The following is a 17,715-nucleotide window of genomic DNA, read 5'->3' as shown; positions in this document are numbered from 1 at the left end:
TGCAATTGATTGTGTCTATGATAATGATGATGACCAAGTAATCCTCTAAAAAGTATGAAAATCTGGAAGTTTCAAAGGTATTTTTCTGTATCTTTCAAGTCATGGATGTTAAAAGCAGTTTCTGCATCAGCCGTACGAAGGAGCACACTAATTAATACATTACTTTATTGATACAGGGGGTTCTTTATAGTTTCTGGTGATTGTATTTTTTGAGAATTGTATTCTAAGTTTAAAAAAAAAACCAACTTTGCTGCTACTTTTTAACTTTCTGAATGCTGATCTACTAATGCATTCGTTTCACCTGGAAGCATTTCATATACTGAAAAATTATAAAATAATACTTTGAGCCTAATCACAAATCCAAAGTGCTAAAAGTTGTGGTAATAGTAAAATCTTCCAAAATATCTACCAAATATTGAACTTTTGGAGGAAACATGTTGATTTCGGTCTCTTAGTAATAACCTAGTTTTAAAGATCATAACAGTTAATTGATAGTAGTGATGCCAGAAATGTATTCTGAAAAATAATCTGAAATGGTATTTATAAAGGCCCTGTTTTGTTTTGTTTGCTGCTTTTCCAGTAATTCAATATTAAACAAGCATATCATGGAATTGATAGTGTAAGTAAATCGCATTTTCAACATGTATGCTATATCTAGTTTCTCTTCAGATTGAATAAATCTTTCGCCCCTTACATTAAATAATTATTTAAAAATTCATAAAGAGCATTAAAATGAATTTTTAAAAGTATTCTGGATTCTAGTTATTTTGGTGCTATAACTGAAAATAAACTGCTTTTTTGCTATTCTTACAGAGACATAAAAGATAATGCCCAAACAGGAAATACAGGGTAATGGTTCAATACACATTCTTTGTAGTAACAAGTAGATGTGTCCACATTTCACCTCTGCTAATGATAAATTATATGACATTAAGCAAGTTTCACGAACTCCCAAGAACTGCATTTTCCTCTATTCCACCACAGGAATAACTCCTTCAGTGCTTATCAATGTCGGGTATACAAAGTTCGCAGCATTCAACAAATAACAAAGATGAATTTTATTTTTGTTGATAGTAGTAGAAAACATTCATTTTGTGCCAAGAATTATCCTAAAGTGTTATATATATAACATGTAATATATAATATAAACAAAGTTATATATAAAATTATGTATACCATATACATGCACACATACAGGTACACATGTATGTTTATGCAGATATTTCTTTTAATGCTTATAACTATTGTCTCGGGGCGCCCAGGTGGCTCAGTCGGTTAAGTGTCCAACTTTAGCTCAGGTCAGGGTCTCACAGTTCGTGAGTTTGAGCCCTGCGTCGGGCTCTGTGCTGACAGCTCAGGGCCTGGAGCCTGCTTCAGATTCTGTGTCCCCCTCTCTTTCTGTCCCTCCCCGACTTGTGCTCTGTCTTTCTTGCTCTCAAAAATAAATAAAACATACCAAAAAAAAACTCTAGTGTCTCCATTTTATATAAAAGGACATTGAAAGATTAAGTAACTTCCCCAAGGTTCAGAGATTACAGACAGTGGAGCTGGAATTCGAACCCAGGCAATCTCTCTGCAAAATCACCATGCTTAATCAGTGCATCACCAGGCTATGAGTGCTGGAATAACAATAAGGGAATATAAGGCATAATGTTATATAAATCTAAAACTATTGAACAAAATGCAAAAGCTCTTATGGCAATCTTTCATTGTGTGCTGTTGGTCCATAATTCAAGCCTAAGATATTATTGGTTACACTGAAAAAAAAATTTTTTTTTTTTATTCTCAAGTTAGTTAACATGGAGTTTCGTCTTGGCTTCAGGAGTAGAAGCCAGTGATTCATCAGTTAAATACGACACCCAGTGCTCATCCCAACAAGTGCCCTCCTTAATGCCTGTCACCCACTTGGCCCATCCCCCACCCCTTCCCCTCCAGGAACCCTTGGTTTGTTCTCTGTATTTAAGAGCTTCCTATGGTTTGCCTCCCTCCCTGTTTTTATCTTGTTTTTCCTTCCCTTCCGCTATGTTCTTCTGTTTAGTTTCTCAGTTTCCACATGAGTGAAAACATGATACCTGTCCTTCTCTGACTGACTTATTTCACTTAGCATAATACCCTCCAGTTCTATCCACGTCCTTGGAAGTGGCACGATTTCATTCTTTTTCATCCCTGAGGAGTAAATAACGCTTTTTATCTTCAATTATCCACTTGGCCAATAGGTGGCACTAAGTAAATGTGTTAAGAGAAATACCAAAACACACACACATACACACACACACACACACACACACACACACACACACAAACCAGCAAAACTGATTATTGTTCCACTGCTCACCTTAACTCTCAAAGAAAATCATGAAAATATGGTACAATAACAAAACTTTAAACAAAAATATAGGCTAAAGGAAGTATGTATAGATTTCCTCAGTGGTCACTGATTCAAATTTTACTGGTATGATTTTTTTCGACTTACGACTGTGTGGGTTTTTTGGTTTTTTTCTCTAAGATTTTAATAGCTTTGCCACTAAAAGTTATGCAATATTATTATGATAGTAGTTAACCTATTGTATTTTCTAAGAGTAAAAACCTGTGTCTTCCTCAATAAAAAAAAAAAGGCTTACTCATGTGTACCACACCACTGTGCTCTGTAAAAAGCAGTTATTCAATAAATGTGTATCTAAACAACATAAATGGAATTGAATGTCCCTTAAAGTTGAAAGTCATTTGGGGCAGAATTAGTGAAAAGTCCCAGGCAGTTGTTTTTTCCCCCCAAACATGATTTTTACGTTCCAAAAACCTATTGCCAGGGAAAAATCTCCTGCTTGTACAGCTTGAAATTCAAATACAGGGATTAAAAACAACAGTCTGAACTGATGGTAGCTGTTTTGAAGCTGTACAGGGGAACCAGAGCAATCTCCATGGTTGTAGGGTTCAAACCCGTTGCGTAAAACACAACCCGAACCATGTTGCCAGGGCAGAAGGCAAACCCGCGTAGACCTTTCAGGCAGGACAACTGAAGGAGGAGATTAAAATTCAGAAACATGACAGCTGTGTGTCCCTTACAAACACGTGTATGGCCTGTATGAAAGTATCCAGTCCTCTCTGGAGCTCAGTGCCAGCTCTCTAGCTCTCCGGACCCCACCTAAACCTGGTTCTTCCCTCTGTGCCCTCATGGGTCAGCAGGGAGCCAGCTCAGACCCCTTCACTTTGCTCTCTTCCTCCCCATACTCCAGGTTCTAATCTTCAATTATGTCATCGATGGAAACCACAAGTAAGATGCTCTCTCTTCTTCAGCTTTACATGACTCTGCTGACACCACCCCCCTGCACCCTTCTTTTTACGTCCCGTGTTCCCTATTTTTCAGTAACTGCTGATCCGAATAACCTCTAGTGACTGCTTTTCTTTCGCAGTATACTGTGATCCAGGGCAAAATTGTGTGGGCTAGACTCCCCAGGGGAGATGCCCTGTGTGTGTCTGTTGCACACGCAGCCCCACGTGGCCGCAGCGTGGATAGTGGCTGCCAACGTGGGAACCCACAGCAACGTCACACCACCCAGTGTGGCTGAACTGCGTTCCTATTCAACTCACCCACCTCTCTCCTTTCAGGCTTCCTAAGGAAGTTTCCTTTCATCCCACCTTGGATTGAACTTTAAGCCTTCTACTGAATCTCAGCTCCGCAATCAAGGATGCTCTTTTCTATTCATCTCCTTAATCAGACTTTTCTTTCCCACAAGAAGTACTGGCCCATCCCCGAAATGTACAAAGTTTCACTGAACCCCTGTGATGTTATATTTACAGTCGATTCATATACATTCATTAAATACTTGTATTTAATTCCCACTTGTACACCAGAGCGCTGTGCAAGAACTGTGGGTAAGTTTTGAGAATGCTTTGAACACCAAATGATATTCATCTGGATTGTAATTTAAAGGGAAGCCAAAAACAAAAAAACAAAACAAAACAAAAAAAACACCCAGCATAACTGATACGAAGTTTAAGCCATACTTAATCCTGGGCGATGTTACCTTATGAGGCTAGGAATCACTTATTTATGACATCCTTAATTTGCATGAGAAATGAATAAAACAACAAACAAGTGAATTAGAAATGGTTTTCCTTGAAATTTGCATGGATATCATAATATTGATTCCCAGACACTAACTGATTTGGAAGAGTTATATCTATCTAAAGAAATGCAACTTAGAATGTATTTACTTAAGCTAAACTGCGAAGCCAATTTACATAAAGTAATCTAGAATGCACTTTAGAAATTGCACAGCCTGCTCTTTCCAGAAGGATCATTTTAATAAATGATTGCTTTAGTCTATAACTTACAGTGAGGACCACTGTTCCTTGTCATTACACTTAGGCCAACAGCTCCTGGTATGCTGTTAGTTAACCTGAGTCTATTTGATAACTGTTCTTTAGAAATTCTCTAACTCTGCTATGTGAACATAGATAATTATGGTATCCTACCCAAGTCAACCCAAAATGTTAAATTATTTTGAGCTGTGCTGTACAATTATGCAGGTTCTCAGTATATGGTTTGAGCTTAATAAATGGTTATGAGTTAGTCATTAATGAACACATATGTCACCATAGATATTCTTCACAAAGAAAGAAATCTCCAGAATCAGGTGTAGGTTTGGGAATCCGTAAGAGTGGATTTAATTTCTTAAGGACATCTTTTTCAGAAGTCGAAAATATGAAAAAAATTACATGGACCTATCAATTAAATATACATTCCTCTCATTTCTTTTAAAACTATTTTTTTTTATTTATTTGTTTCGAGAAATAGAGAGAGAGCAAGGAGGGGAGACACAGAGAGAGGGGGACAGAGAGAGAATCCCAAGCAGGCTCTCTGCTGTCAGTGCAGAGCCTGATGTGGGGCTTGATCTCAGGAACCATGAGATCATGATCCTGACCTGAGCCAAGATCAAGACTTGGGTGCTTAACCAACTGAGCCACCCTGGCAACCCAAGTTCCTCTCATTTCTAAATGAGGAATAAGATACTAAAATTTCTAGAATATTGGGGCACCTGGGTGGCTCAGATGGTTACATGTCTGACTCTTGATCTCAGTCAGCTCAGATCTTGATCTCAGGGTCATGAGTTCAAGCCCCACATCGGGTTCTGCGCTGGATGTGGAGTGTACTTAAAAATAATAAATAAATAAGGGGCGCCTTGGTGGCGCAGTCGGTTAAGCGTCCGACTTCAGCCAGGTCACGATCTCGCGGTCCGTGAGTTCGAGCCCCGCGTCGGGCTCTGGGCTGATGGCTCAGAGCCTGGAGCCTGTTTCCGATTCTGTGTCTCCCTCTCTCTCTGCCCCTCCCCCGTTCATGCTCTGTCTCTCTCTGTCCCAAAAATAAAAAATAAAAAAAAAATGAAAAAATAATAAATAAATAAATAAATAAATAAATAAATAAAAGATAGATAGATTTTTAAAAATATTTAATGTTTTATCTATTTTTGAGCAAGCACAAGCAGGGAGGGGCAGAGAGAAAGGGGAAAGAGGATCCAAATCAGGCTCTGCACTGACAGAAGTGAGACCGATGTGGGACTTGAACTCTTGAACAGCAAGATCATGGCCTGAGCTCAAGTCAGGTGCTCAACCGACTGAGCCACCCAGGTGGTCCAAAACAAAAATTTATTTAACAAATAAGATTTCCAGAGTATTCTCACGTGCATGCCACCATGGCAGATATCCCTTGGCCCACAGCGATAAGTTGAAAGGGCAGTGACAGAAAACCAAACACAAACCACACAATTCTCACAAGGTGATGGGTTTCTACATCTTTATATAATGTGTGAACTTTTACTTATTTATTTATTTTAAATGTTTATTTATTTTTTAAGAGAAAGACAGTGGGAGAGAGGCACAGAGCGAGGGAGACGCAGAATCCGAAGCAGGCTCCAGGCTCTGAGCTGTCAGCACAGAGCCCGACACGGGGCTCAAACTCACAAACCGTGAGATCATGACCTGAGCCGAAGTTGGATGCTTAACCGACTGAGCCACCCAGGCGCCCCAAATGTTTCAACTTTCAGATGGCTTTGTTTTAGGGAATAATCTAAGATAACAGCAGCTAAGTTTTTGCTCCGATGTAATCAGACACTTTCAATACCAAGTCGCAGAATGAACTGGCAGGTGTCTTTCTGCAAATACGTGCCTGGCAAGGCCGGTGCAAGGGTGATTGTGGAGGGCGAGGCGTGCACGTGTCAGGTGACACCAGCACACTTCCCACACCTTGCTATGAAATGTGCACCAAGAGAGAGGGGACTGGAGCCACACTGCCCGTCATGTGCATGACACACAGCACACGCAGCAAAACCTACGGGGTCCCAATGCCGGACAAATGGTTTATCCATGTTAAGTTCATTTGCTATGTTTAAGTAAATGAATTGAGGTGACTTGGGATAATTAACTGTGTCTTAGGTATGCTGAAAATACTTCTAGGTATCTTAAGCATGTACTCTTTCACGTGCCACATAGTACTTGAGCTCCAACTGTGTGGCGGGCTCTAAGACGGTGTCTCTGAATTCAAGGGACATGCACATGTCAGCCACTTAAGACATTGTTGAATAAATGAATGAGGGACAGAGGCCACATGGCCCATCCTGGAGGGATACGTGTTCAAAGGTGGCTCTGGCAAGAATAGGAACAGGGAAACTCTATGAGGCTGGAGAACAGTGTTACCAGGTCAGATTGACGGGATACTGCGATCATGGGTGAAGCAGGGAGAGGCTGGCATCGAGGCCAAAGCCAGGTTTCCAGTGGGGCAATGAGAAAGTGATTGTGCCACTTATTTGATGGGTGGCCTGGGAGGAGAATGCTGAAGAAACCTGGGAGTCCCTGCGTCCAGCTCTGGACGTCTTAGGGATGCACACTGTGGGATATCCAGGAGGGCTGCTGGGCAGGGATCTATGTGGGAAGAAGGGGAGCTGGTGGGGTTAGGATGAAGCATGACAGCACATGGATGGGACGGAATCGTGGGATCGGACAGCACGAAGAAGCACAGAGCATAAGGCCCCGAGGCCCCTAAAGTAACAGGGCACACGTAAGGGAATCTTATTTTTGTCTCAAGCATAGAATAATCATCATGAACTTGGGTTATTCTAGTTATTTCCTCTACAGTAATGAAATTGGAAGGCTAGCCCTGCAGGTGGAGACCCCCAGGGTAGCACACTTTTGGGTTCTGATCATGTCCCGATTGGTTATTGATGGGCTGTCTTTCCACCCACTAGGGCGTCTGCCTAGCATACGTGTTCCCTGCAGGATCCTTCTAGCAACTCTTGAGTTTGCACTTCCCCTCTACTGTGGCCAGAGAAAACCTGCTAAAAATACCTACCCGGACTGTGTAAAAACAAGACACAGTCAGTGGTGAGCACCCTACAGGTGTATCCTTGGGTAAAATTCCCGAGCTTTATTGTGTGAAATTTCTGACCTTTATCTTCGCGGCTAATAGGCCTTTCTGGTTCCTCCTTGAACCCAGGAGATATTTTAGGTGGATGAAGTATCACCACAAGGAGTCTTCAAATAAAAGCAGGTGTTACTGAATATAACTTAAAGTCAGTTTTAATTGCGTGAAGGGAGTCAAAAGTACAAACTCCCAGTTACAAGGTAAGTCAGTCCTGCAGCTGTAACGCACAGCATGGTGGCCACAGTTGGGAAAACTGCAGATTTGAAAGATGCCAAGCAAGTAAATCTTAAAAGTTCTCATCACAAGACAAAAAAATTTAACTATGTGGAGCGATGGATGTTAATTAAAAAATTATAGTGATGATCGTTTCGCAATACATGCACATATCAAGTCACTACGTTGCATACCTAAAAATACCAAAACGTACATCAAACAAGTCAATATTGGAGATGAACTTTTATTACCTGCCCCTCAATAGCACTAAGCTTTCTTGTTATCAGTTCTTTTTTTTTTATGTTTACTTATTCTTGTAAGAGAGAGAGAGAGAGAGAGAGAGAGAGACAGAACACGAGCAGGGGAGGGGCAGAGAGAGAGGCAGACACAGAGTCGGAAGCAGGCTCCAGGCTCCGAGCTGTCAGGACAGAGCCCAACGTGGGGCTCGAACTCACGAGCCGTGAGATCATGACCTGAGCTGAAGTCAGACGCCTAACTGACTGAGCCACCCAGGTGCCCCTCTTGTTATCAATTCTTTTACATACTTTGAAACTTCACTATCACCTCTCAATAGTCCCCCACAAAACGTGCTAATCGGGCCAATCCCCCAAAAGTGTCTACACACCGAGTGGCACTTTCTATGTGAACAACAGTAATCTCTAAGTATATTACATGTTTTCAATCCAACTATTCTGAGCAACTATAAAAAAAGAGTATGTATGTTTAAAATATTTTAAAATAAATCTTGAATGGCATTAATTTGCACCAGGCCTCAATCTTCTTTTTCTTTCCTTTATTTCCACAAACTTGGACCACTTAATGGTCAAGCTTATGGTCTATTATGATGTTCCCTTTTATTCACAAACTACAGGTGTCCCAGCTCAACATATTCTCTGACCCAAACAAGAAACTTACGTGCTTAAATTTGGAATCAAACATAGGCCTGCTGAAGCCAGATCTGCACATCAGGTGTCTCGTTATTTGTTTGCTGGCTTCAGACTTCCCCGATCCTCTCTCTCCACTGCCAGAAAACAGAGAGAAAACTCAAGTTTAGCATCTTGGAGAATGTAGCCAACAGTTCAATGGGCAGCCATGATCCTGATACAAAGGTGGTGAGGGAAGGAGGGAAGAACCTTTCCTGAGTGTATGGTATCATCTAACTCTTAGCTTTGATTTGCTCATCCGAAATATTTAGTACATGTGTACTCGGTCACGTGCCCTCTGTCGTTCCGGACGCTGAGGCAGCATATGAATTTGATGAACGTCTGCCATCCAATGTTTTGTGCTCAGCTTTGTAAATGAACGTAAGTGAGCGGGACCCCAAGGGACGGCCTCTACAGTGAGGATGCATGTGTCCTGGAGCAAATGGCCTTGTAAAAGCTTTCTGAGCCTCCCAGGAAAGACATTACACCTTCCTTGGCCAGAGTTGACCAGGAGAGTAAGGTGCCTGGCACACGGCAGATCCTAAAATGGCCACTTGCCTCTTGAGGCTTCTGTCAGTCTGACGTTTCACGTTCTCCATTTTCCTTGAATCCAGGAAATAATAGTAACCGAACTTGTTATCTGTAGTGACATTTTTGATGTTTCTCAAAACTCATCCAATTTCTATAAATAATTGTACTATATTCCTGACATGATAGGATAGAGGATTATATAAAATTCCAATACAGTTATTACTTACTAAATACCAAATAAAGTGGTTAGTGCTTCCAGATAGAATGCTCAGGAAAAGTCATTACTCATCTGATAGTTTAAAAATTAAAAAAAAAAAATATATATATATATATATATATATATATATATATATATATATAGCTCTTTACTAGTGCTATTTGGGCTTCTCCCCTGATTATTTGTACTAATGAATTGGAGGAAAGGGTGTTTGCCAGAAAAGAAGCTGAAATGTATTTTTTTATCCAAGTCTCCAGCTGCTAACAAAATACTTCCCTTCCCCGCATCCGCGCCGACCATAAATATTTTAATGACTTTCAGAACCACCACTCTGGCAGCCTGAGGGGAGCAGGTGCCAGAGGCCCACGCAAGATAAGGAGCTCCTTTTCTAGGTTCAAGGACATTTGCTTGTAACCTTCTAATTTCAGAGCAGAAACAGTTTAAATCACTCGTGTTTGAAATTTCACTTCTACCCTTGTATTCGCTGTTATAAATTGGATGGTTTATAAACCTTGATTTTGTAGAGATTCTGCTCACATTTACGCAGGGTTGGATCTTGAAAACACCATTTTCCTTTTAAAAATGGCGCTCCTTCTTTCAGATGAAATTTACTAAGGGCCTACTATGTGCCAGAGTCTAGGCCAGGCTGCAGAGCTCAAGAGGTGCATCCGTGGGCAATCCGGGGGCCATCATCCATCATCCGGGATGCTCTCCAATGAACACCAAGCACATCACGAATGCATACTCAAACTGCAATGGAGCACAGCAAACAATGTGCCAGCAGGTGGAAGAAACCAGGGAGGACTTTGGGGGGTAGGCTCATTTTTGGAGAAAGGGTAGCGGAAGGCAGCCTTCACCCAACATGAAACACTCAACCGGTTCTTCCGCAGCATCTATTCTGAAACCGGAAACAGGTGGTGCATGGACGATGGTGAACGCAGCCGGCAGTCTGCACAGCTGGGAGGGTGTGCGGCTGCACTGGAGGTCACGTGAGTGCCTTCCCCGCTCTCGCCACTGCGCATGCTCTGTCACTCCACGTGGGGGTAGACAGAATGATCAATTCTCTTACCTGGCCAAAATCACTAGCAATTTCAACCATCTCATAAAATCTCAAAATGGGCATATTTTGTTGAAACTCTGAGTAAAATACAAGGAAATTAAAAAAAAAAAAAGGATACAGCACAGGGCAGGGTAGGATATCATATTGCAACTAAAAATCCTAGCATGATGTGTTCAAGAAATATCCCTTGATCTGAAAACCCAGTATATGATTAAACTAGAAACTGACGGAGGATTTTGGGCAGTGCCCATCATGGACCCATAGAAATCTGAAAATAGCCTTGTCTGCAAAACCTGCACGTGACAGAGGCTGACCTTATTCTGCTAACTTCACAAGTTACTTCTATGTTCAGCTTATAACATTAATTTGGATTTGCTCAACACACTGTTAGGATAATGGATTTTTGTCACATGTGCTCTGACAATTAATTAAAACCATCTATCAAGGCCTTCAGAAAATTAAAGATAAGATTGATTATGGTGAACACCAGACTCTCAGTTATAACCCACGACAAAGATCTGAAAATTATTAAAAACTGTTTCTCAAGATGAAGCTTTGTGTGCTAGAGAGGCCTATAATTATCAATCAAGTGAAAAATAAAATAGAAATTTGAAAATAAAAGTTAGAAATTCCTGCTCCAGTCCTAAGTTGTAGGACATGTATTCCAGGAATATTTGCATTTTGATCTCCAAATCTTAAATTATCCTTTGTAAACGCTGGTTATGAGACACAATAGACTCTTGGCTGTGATCTTTTCTTTCTTTTTTAATTTATTGTCAAGTTAGCTAACATACTGTGTAGTCTTGGCTTCAGGAGTAGATTCTCATGATTCATCACTTACATACAACACCCAGTGCTCATCCCAACAAGTCCCCTCCTCAATGCCCATCACCCATTTTCCCCACCCCACCAACCCCCCCACCCACACCAACCCTGCTTGTTCTCTGTATTTAAGGGTCTCTAATGGTTTGTGTTCCTCTCTGTTTGCATCTTATTTTTCCTTCCCTTTCCCTGTGGTCTTCTGTTAGGTTTCTCAAACTCCACATATGACTGAAATCATGTGATATCTGTCTTTCTCCAGCTGACTTATTTCACTTAGCCTAATACTCTGCAGTTCTATCCACGTTGTTGCAAAGGGCAACATTTCATTCTTTTTCATTGCTGAGTAGTATTCCATTGTGTGTGTCTGTGTGTGTGTGTGTGTGTGTGTGTGTGTGTGTGTGTGTGTATGCCACATCTTTATTCATTCATCAGTTGATGGATATTTGGGCTCTTTCCATAATTTGGCTATTATTCATAGCGCTTCCCTGATCTTCTAAACAATGTATTTAGTTGAGTTCTAAACTTACTAATTTTAATGAATTAGTATAATAAATGCAGAAAGCCTTTATCCTAGTCAAGACAATCAAGGAGGTAGAGAAGCCATATAAAAACATCAATCCTGAAAGAAGAGGATGACTAAAATAGTAAGTCCCTGTGATCACACATTTGTTCTTCACTTCTTGAAACCTGAACAGGAGTGCCTGGGTGGCTCCGTTGGTTGTGTGTACAACTTTTGATTTTAGCTCAGGTCATGATCTCATGGTTCATGAGCTCGAGCCCTGCATTGACCATGGTGGACCCTGCTTGGGATTCTCTCTCTCCCTCCCTGTCTGCCCCTCCTCTGCTCTCTCTCTCTGAAAAATAAATAAATAACCAAACATTAAAAAAGAAAAAAATCTGAACGAGGGAAAAAACGTTTTTCAGAAAGACTGAAAGACACATGTCATTATTAATTAGCCTTTAAAAATGTCCCAAAGAGGGGCACCTGGGTGGCTCAGTCAGTTAAGCGTCCGACTTCGGCTCAGGTCATGATCTTGCAGTCCATGAGTTCGAGCCCCGCGTCGGGCTCTGTGCAGACAGCTCAGAGCCTGGAGCCTGTTTCAGATTCTGTGTCTCCCTCTCTCTCTGCCCCTCCCCTGCTCATGCTCTGTCTCTCTCTCTGTCTCAGAAATAAATAAATGCTAATTTTTTTTAAATAAATAAAAAATAAAAATAAATAAATAAAAATGTCCCAAAGAAATACTAATTCTGCAGAATATTAGCAAGTCCAACTGGAAAAGCAATCCCATGAGCAAACTCATTAGAAAGCACTGGGTTAAAGATAAATGGGTTTTTATTGAGAAGGGCACCTTTGGGGATGAGCACTGGGTGTTGTATGGAAACCAATTTGACAATAAATTTCATATTAAAAAAATGATAAACGGGTTTCTTTACTAAAAGAACTTGCTAGATATTATGAAATCTGTAGCAGGCAGACTCCCAAAGGATATGATTCTTTGGCTCCTCAGAGCTTCGCTAAGACCTATGCGTTTCAAAAGAATTAAGCAGATTCAAAAAGAACTTAGGAAAACCCACGGATTTGTGCCCAGCATTTTAGGGAAGGCTGGGTGGGCTGCCAGAAGCCTCCTTGAGCAGGCTGCAGGGGGCAAGCCACGCACTGGTGTCTGGCTGGGATAGTGGGGAAGCTTCGTTCACGCCCAGAAGCCAGACTATGGGCTCACATCCCACATACAGCATCCACTAGACCCTAGACTAATTAATCACCATTTACTAATTCACACTACTGGGCTCACATCCCAGATTCACTATTTACTGATCACGAGGCCCTAGACTAGTTACTTCTTATAATACACAGTCACCTGACCCATAAAATAGTGATGCTAAAGCTATGGGTAAGGCAATACACGGAAAGTACCCAATGGAGGGTCTGGCACTATGTTCTCAATACGTATCAGTTGTTACTACTGCCCACACTATTATACACTCCCCATAATCTCATGGGTTTTTAAAAGTGTTCTCCTTTTCATCAAAGTTACACTAGAAAACCCAACAGAGCAGATAAAAATAGAGTTGCTTGATTGGAGGATGGCGGAGGCCTCCCCTGCTGCCGGTGCCCCTCCCATCTGGGGACACTTCAGCACAAGTGTGAAAAAACTACTTGCATGCTACTTTGAAAATCAGAACATTGAAGTTTGCAACCACCAATCATACCCTCCACTGAACTTTTGACCAAAGTGATAATGTAAAAGTACATAAATAAGTGCTTATTTAAGTATTTAGATGTCTTTCGGGTTCTATGCAGTTGTCCATCTTTACTCACTTTCATTTCACTTTGAGGAGTTATGGCAAGCTTTATTCACACATTTGTTTCCAGTCAACACTACTGATTATAACTCAGGCAAAGCCATGAAGGTTACAGAAGTCCCCTCTGGTAGAATTTTCTCCTAATAAGAAACGTATTTCTTGGGACACCTGGGCAGCTCAGTCAGTTGAGCAACCGACTTTGGCTCAGGTCATGATCTCACGGTTCATGAGTTTGAGCCCTGCATCGGGCTCTTGCTGACAGCTCAGAGCCTGGAGCCTGCTTCCGATTCTGTGTCTCCCTCTCTCTCTGTTCCTCCCCCACTCACACTCTGTCTCTCTCTCTCTCTCAAAAATAAATAAAGGTTAAAAATTTTTTAAAAAGAAACATAATTCTCAATGCAGATCTTGTTTTAATACCTAAATAATTTTAAATCATTTATCAGTACATAATCACATTTCATCTCTACTCTCTACTTCTTGTGGTACTTGTGTGTATGGAGGAGTGGGGGGAAGAATTTTTGCTCTGATGTAAATCACTGTCATGAGCATCTGGTAATTTATGAGCTAATGCTACCATTATGTTTCAGTATAAAATACTTCCGGGTATATACTTTGGGTAAAATACAAGCAAACATAAATACCCAGGAGTGTGTGGGAAAGCCCACATTTGTAAGGTAATAATTTGTGTTTTGTATTTGAGCAGCACCACATTTTGTGAACCATGGTTCGCTAACAGCAGGTGCCTTTCCTTCCCCAGGGTTTCTAAGGCTTGAAAGCAAAAACACTCTGGTTCTAAGTAGTAAATCTTCCAAATGAATTGAGTTTCAGGTTAAGTTTGTTGGTATTGATTCAGCCACACTTGGGGCTATTTCTAATAACAACGATGTCTCTCCTTTGTAACGAGTCAAATGTACTTATTGCCAAGACATACTGGACTGCCGGGTGCTGAGGAAGTAAATAAACAGAAACCACGAGAAATGAGGACAGCTTGACCGCCAAGCCTCCAGCATGACGCCGAGCATCCATTCGGCCAGGTGCGGGGTGCACTCACCTGAGAATGAAGCACTGGGACCGCTGCTCCTGGAAAAGCTGGTGGAAGGCCCTCTCTGCACAGGAGAAGATGTGGGGCGGCAGGGAGGAGCAGGGCTGCCCCGAGCTGCTGAGATAAAGCTGGGAGACCTGCAAAATGTGTGGGACACAGACGTCTGTGAGAAGGCTCCAGCTCATCTACCTCAGGACACAGTGGACTTCTTTCCAATACACAAATGTGACAAAGTCTATTTTTGAATCTCATTTGTAACTACAAAACGTCTGGGAAATTATGCTCTTTCAGCACGTTTTAAGGGTTCACCATGATAAACCAGGGGCATAGCCTTGATCCTGAATTACTTGGTCCACAGGCTTGAAATTATTCTGCTGTCCTTAAGCAGAGTAACTGACACAAATCCAGTTTAATAGACACCCACGGAGTAAGGTGAACCTGGGCTAATTTACATCAAATGCAATGTCTCTCGGCGACATTTCATTTCCGTAACATAAGATAGAAAGGGTTTTTAATCCGAATAGAAAGCAGTTGCAGTTGAAACACAGAAGAATCTACAAATTTCTCAGAAAAACAAAAATTAACTTAATTTCAGTGACACAGTGATTGATGAGGATTGCCATGGTTCCAGTGTTTTTAGTCCTTTTGAGTTTCTAGTAAATTCTGCTACATTAGAATTATTCATTAAATGACAGGGAGGTGTCTGAGCTATGAAGAAACTGCATACTTTTTTTTTATTTATTTCTTTACAAAGTAACTTCCCTGTAGCCTCAAGGATGTCAAGGTTGGGAAGTTCAGGAGAAGACAGAAGGATGAATCCAGACAAGACAAAAGGGCCTAGAGGCTCAGTGTGCCTGTCCTGTGATGGTGGCCTGGGTCTTGGGCTCTGTGGGCATTATGTGGTGATGGGAAAGACCTGAATGAGGCACCCTGACTCGATGGTCACACTGCATCAGGAACAATTTCCCAATTCCAATGGTGGTATGCGGGTTACACAGGTGAATGCACAATGTTTAGAAATGCACAAGGCATATACTCAAGGTTGATGGGATACCATGCCAGCAAATCATTTGAAAATGGTTGGGGAGAAAAAGTTGTTTGTGCTATTTATCTGCAAATTTTTCATATGTCTGAAGTTATTTAAAACCATAAGGGAATGATGTTTTTAAATGGACTAAATGATCTACAGCTATAAGAAATAATTGGATGAATCGTACAAACACGATGTTGAGTGCAATCTATCAGACACAGAGAGAACACTCTCGATGATAAAGTATAAAAACAGGTGGAACTAATCTACACTGTTAAGAAGTCACATGCCCTTGGCAAGCTACTAGTGATTGTAGAAGAGTGAGAGTGTGGCTTCTGGAGAGCCAGAAATGTTCTGGATCTGAGGGCTCATGAAAATGTATCCATCTGGACACTTATAAATCCATGAGTACTGTATCTCAATAAAAACTCCAAAAAACCCAAAATCTGTAAACACTGGTTCTGGTGCAGAGACCAGAAAAAGAGATCAGTGGAACAGACTAGAGAACTCAACCCAAGCCCACACATGGGTGGGGATTTGGGGCACAAAATGGGCTGTTTCATGCATCAGTCATACAGGATGGTGTTCAAAAACTGATATTAGTAAAGGAAAAAAACACTGATCTCTAGCTCATGTGATATGTAAACGTGAATTCCAAATGCATTTAAGTCCCAAATATAAACAGCAAAACAAAAAACATTTACACAAGTAAAGAGAATAATACTGTCATGATTTTGGAATAAGTAAATACAGTTCCCAAATACAAATTATAATGGGAAGGATGACTTAATATCACAACAGCACATGAGACAACTGCTTTTCTACCACAAACATCAAACATACAGTAATGATGATAAAAGTCAAAGACAGAGAGGTGATTAAGCTGTGCATAGAATCCATATATTATCTATGTCTTATAAATGACTCCTACAAATATATGCCTACAAAGAAAAACTGGAAATAAAATTGAAAATTGGACAAAGAATATGAACAGAAGAGAATAACTAATAAGCATGAGAAAAGATCAGTAACTCTGTTATCCAAGGAAATCCCATTTCAAACAGTAGGGTAATAGATACAAAATACTGGTAACTTTATCAATGGCACAGTAATAATAATAATCATCATCATCATCATCATCATCATCATAGGGGTGTCTAAGTGCCTCAGTCGGTTAAGCCTTGATTTTGGCTCAGGTCACTATCTCTCAGTTGTGAATTCGAGCCCTGCATCAGGCTCTGTGCTGACACCTAGCAGAACCTGCTTGGAACTCCCTCTCCCTCTATCTTCTCCCCCCCCCCAAATAAATAAACATTCAAAACAATAATCATAATAATAACAGTAATAATGGCTTATACTTGATGTGTGCTTGCTACTGTTCTAAGCACTTCATACTTATTCATCTAATTCTTGTAGAAATTACAAGTGGGGTATGAGAATCCTCTCCCTTTTTACAGGTGAGGAAACTGAAGCAAAGAAGTTAGCAACTGGTGCAAGGTCACATGTCTAATTAGCGGTGGGGTTGGTTTCAAAAGGAAGTTTTCGCCAGCACTAGAAAAATGCATCTGCAGTACTGAGGGTTGTTCTTGCTAACTGGAACAGTGATTTAGCAACAACTTCTAAACTGAAGAAGGTAGGCTTGACCACGAATCTCTCTGAAGAAACCCTTGCATGTCGGCAAAAAAGCACACACAAAACAGTTCTTAGAACTCTTTTGTAAGAGCAGAAAACATGGCAATAATTAAAAATGGGTATAGGGTTTAATGGATGAATATAAGTGATTGTGTTTTAATATGATAAAATACTATAGGACATTTAGAATAAATTATCTAGATCTAAAACTATCAATATAAATATTTTTGAAAGCACAGGGACTAATGAAAATTTTCTTTCTTTCTTTTTTTTTTTTTTTTTTTTTGGTAAATGGATATGGTTTGTATCCTCTGAATGCATTAAAACAGAAAATAATGAAAAAAATAAAAAAAAATGAAACAGAAAAAAATGGTATATGCAGTTTTTTCTTGCATGTGTACAATAGGACCCCCCTTATCCACCAGTTATATGTTCCAGGACCCCCAGGGGACACCAAAAACCACAGAGAATACCAAACCCTATATACACTTTTTTTCCTCTATGTACAGAACTATGATAAGGTT

At 40.6% G+C, this 17,715-nt stretch overlaps 1 protein-coding gene across 3 annotated transcripts in view; it reads right to left on the bottom strand.

The window, feature by feature from the left end:
- Positions 1-17,715, bottom strand: part of MYO16 (myosin XVI) — a 615,221-nt gene that overhangs the window by 281,290 nt on the left and 316,216 nt on the right. For all 3 annotated transcript variants that reach the window (XM_023253136.2, XM_045055816.1, XM_045055813.1), the window contains exons 13-14: positions 14,539-14,666; positions 8,546-8,651 (exon numbers count right to left, since the gene is read on the bottom strand). In XM_023253136.2, the coding sequence (XP_023108904.2) occupies positions 8,546-8,651; positions 14,539-14,666 (234 nt within the window). The remainder of the gene's footprint in view (positions 1-8,545; positions 8,652-14,538; positions 14,667-17,715) is intronic.

Source organism: Felis catus, chromosome A1 (assembly GCF_018350175.1).
Source record: "Felis catus isolate Fca126 chromosome A1, F.catus_Fca126_mat1.0, whole genome shotgun sequence".
NCBI classification, from domain to species: domain Eukaryota; kingdom Metazoa; phylum Chordata; class Mammalia; order Carnivora; family Felidae; genus Felis; species Felis catus.
The sequence above is the reverse complement of the archived record's forward strand: the minus strand, read 5'-3'. Positions and strand labels throughout refer to the sequence as shown.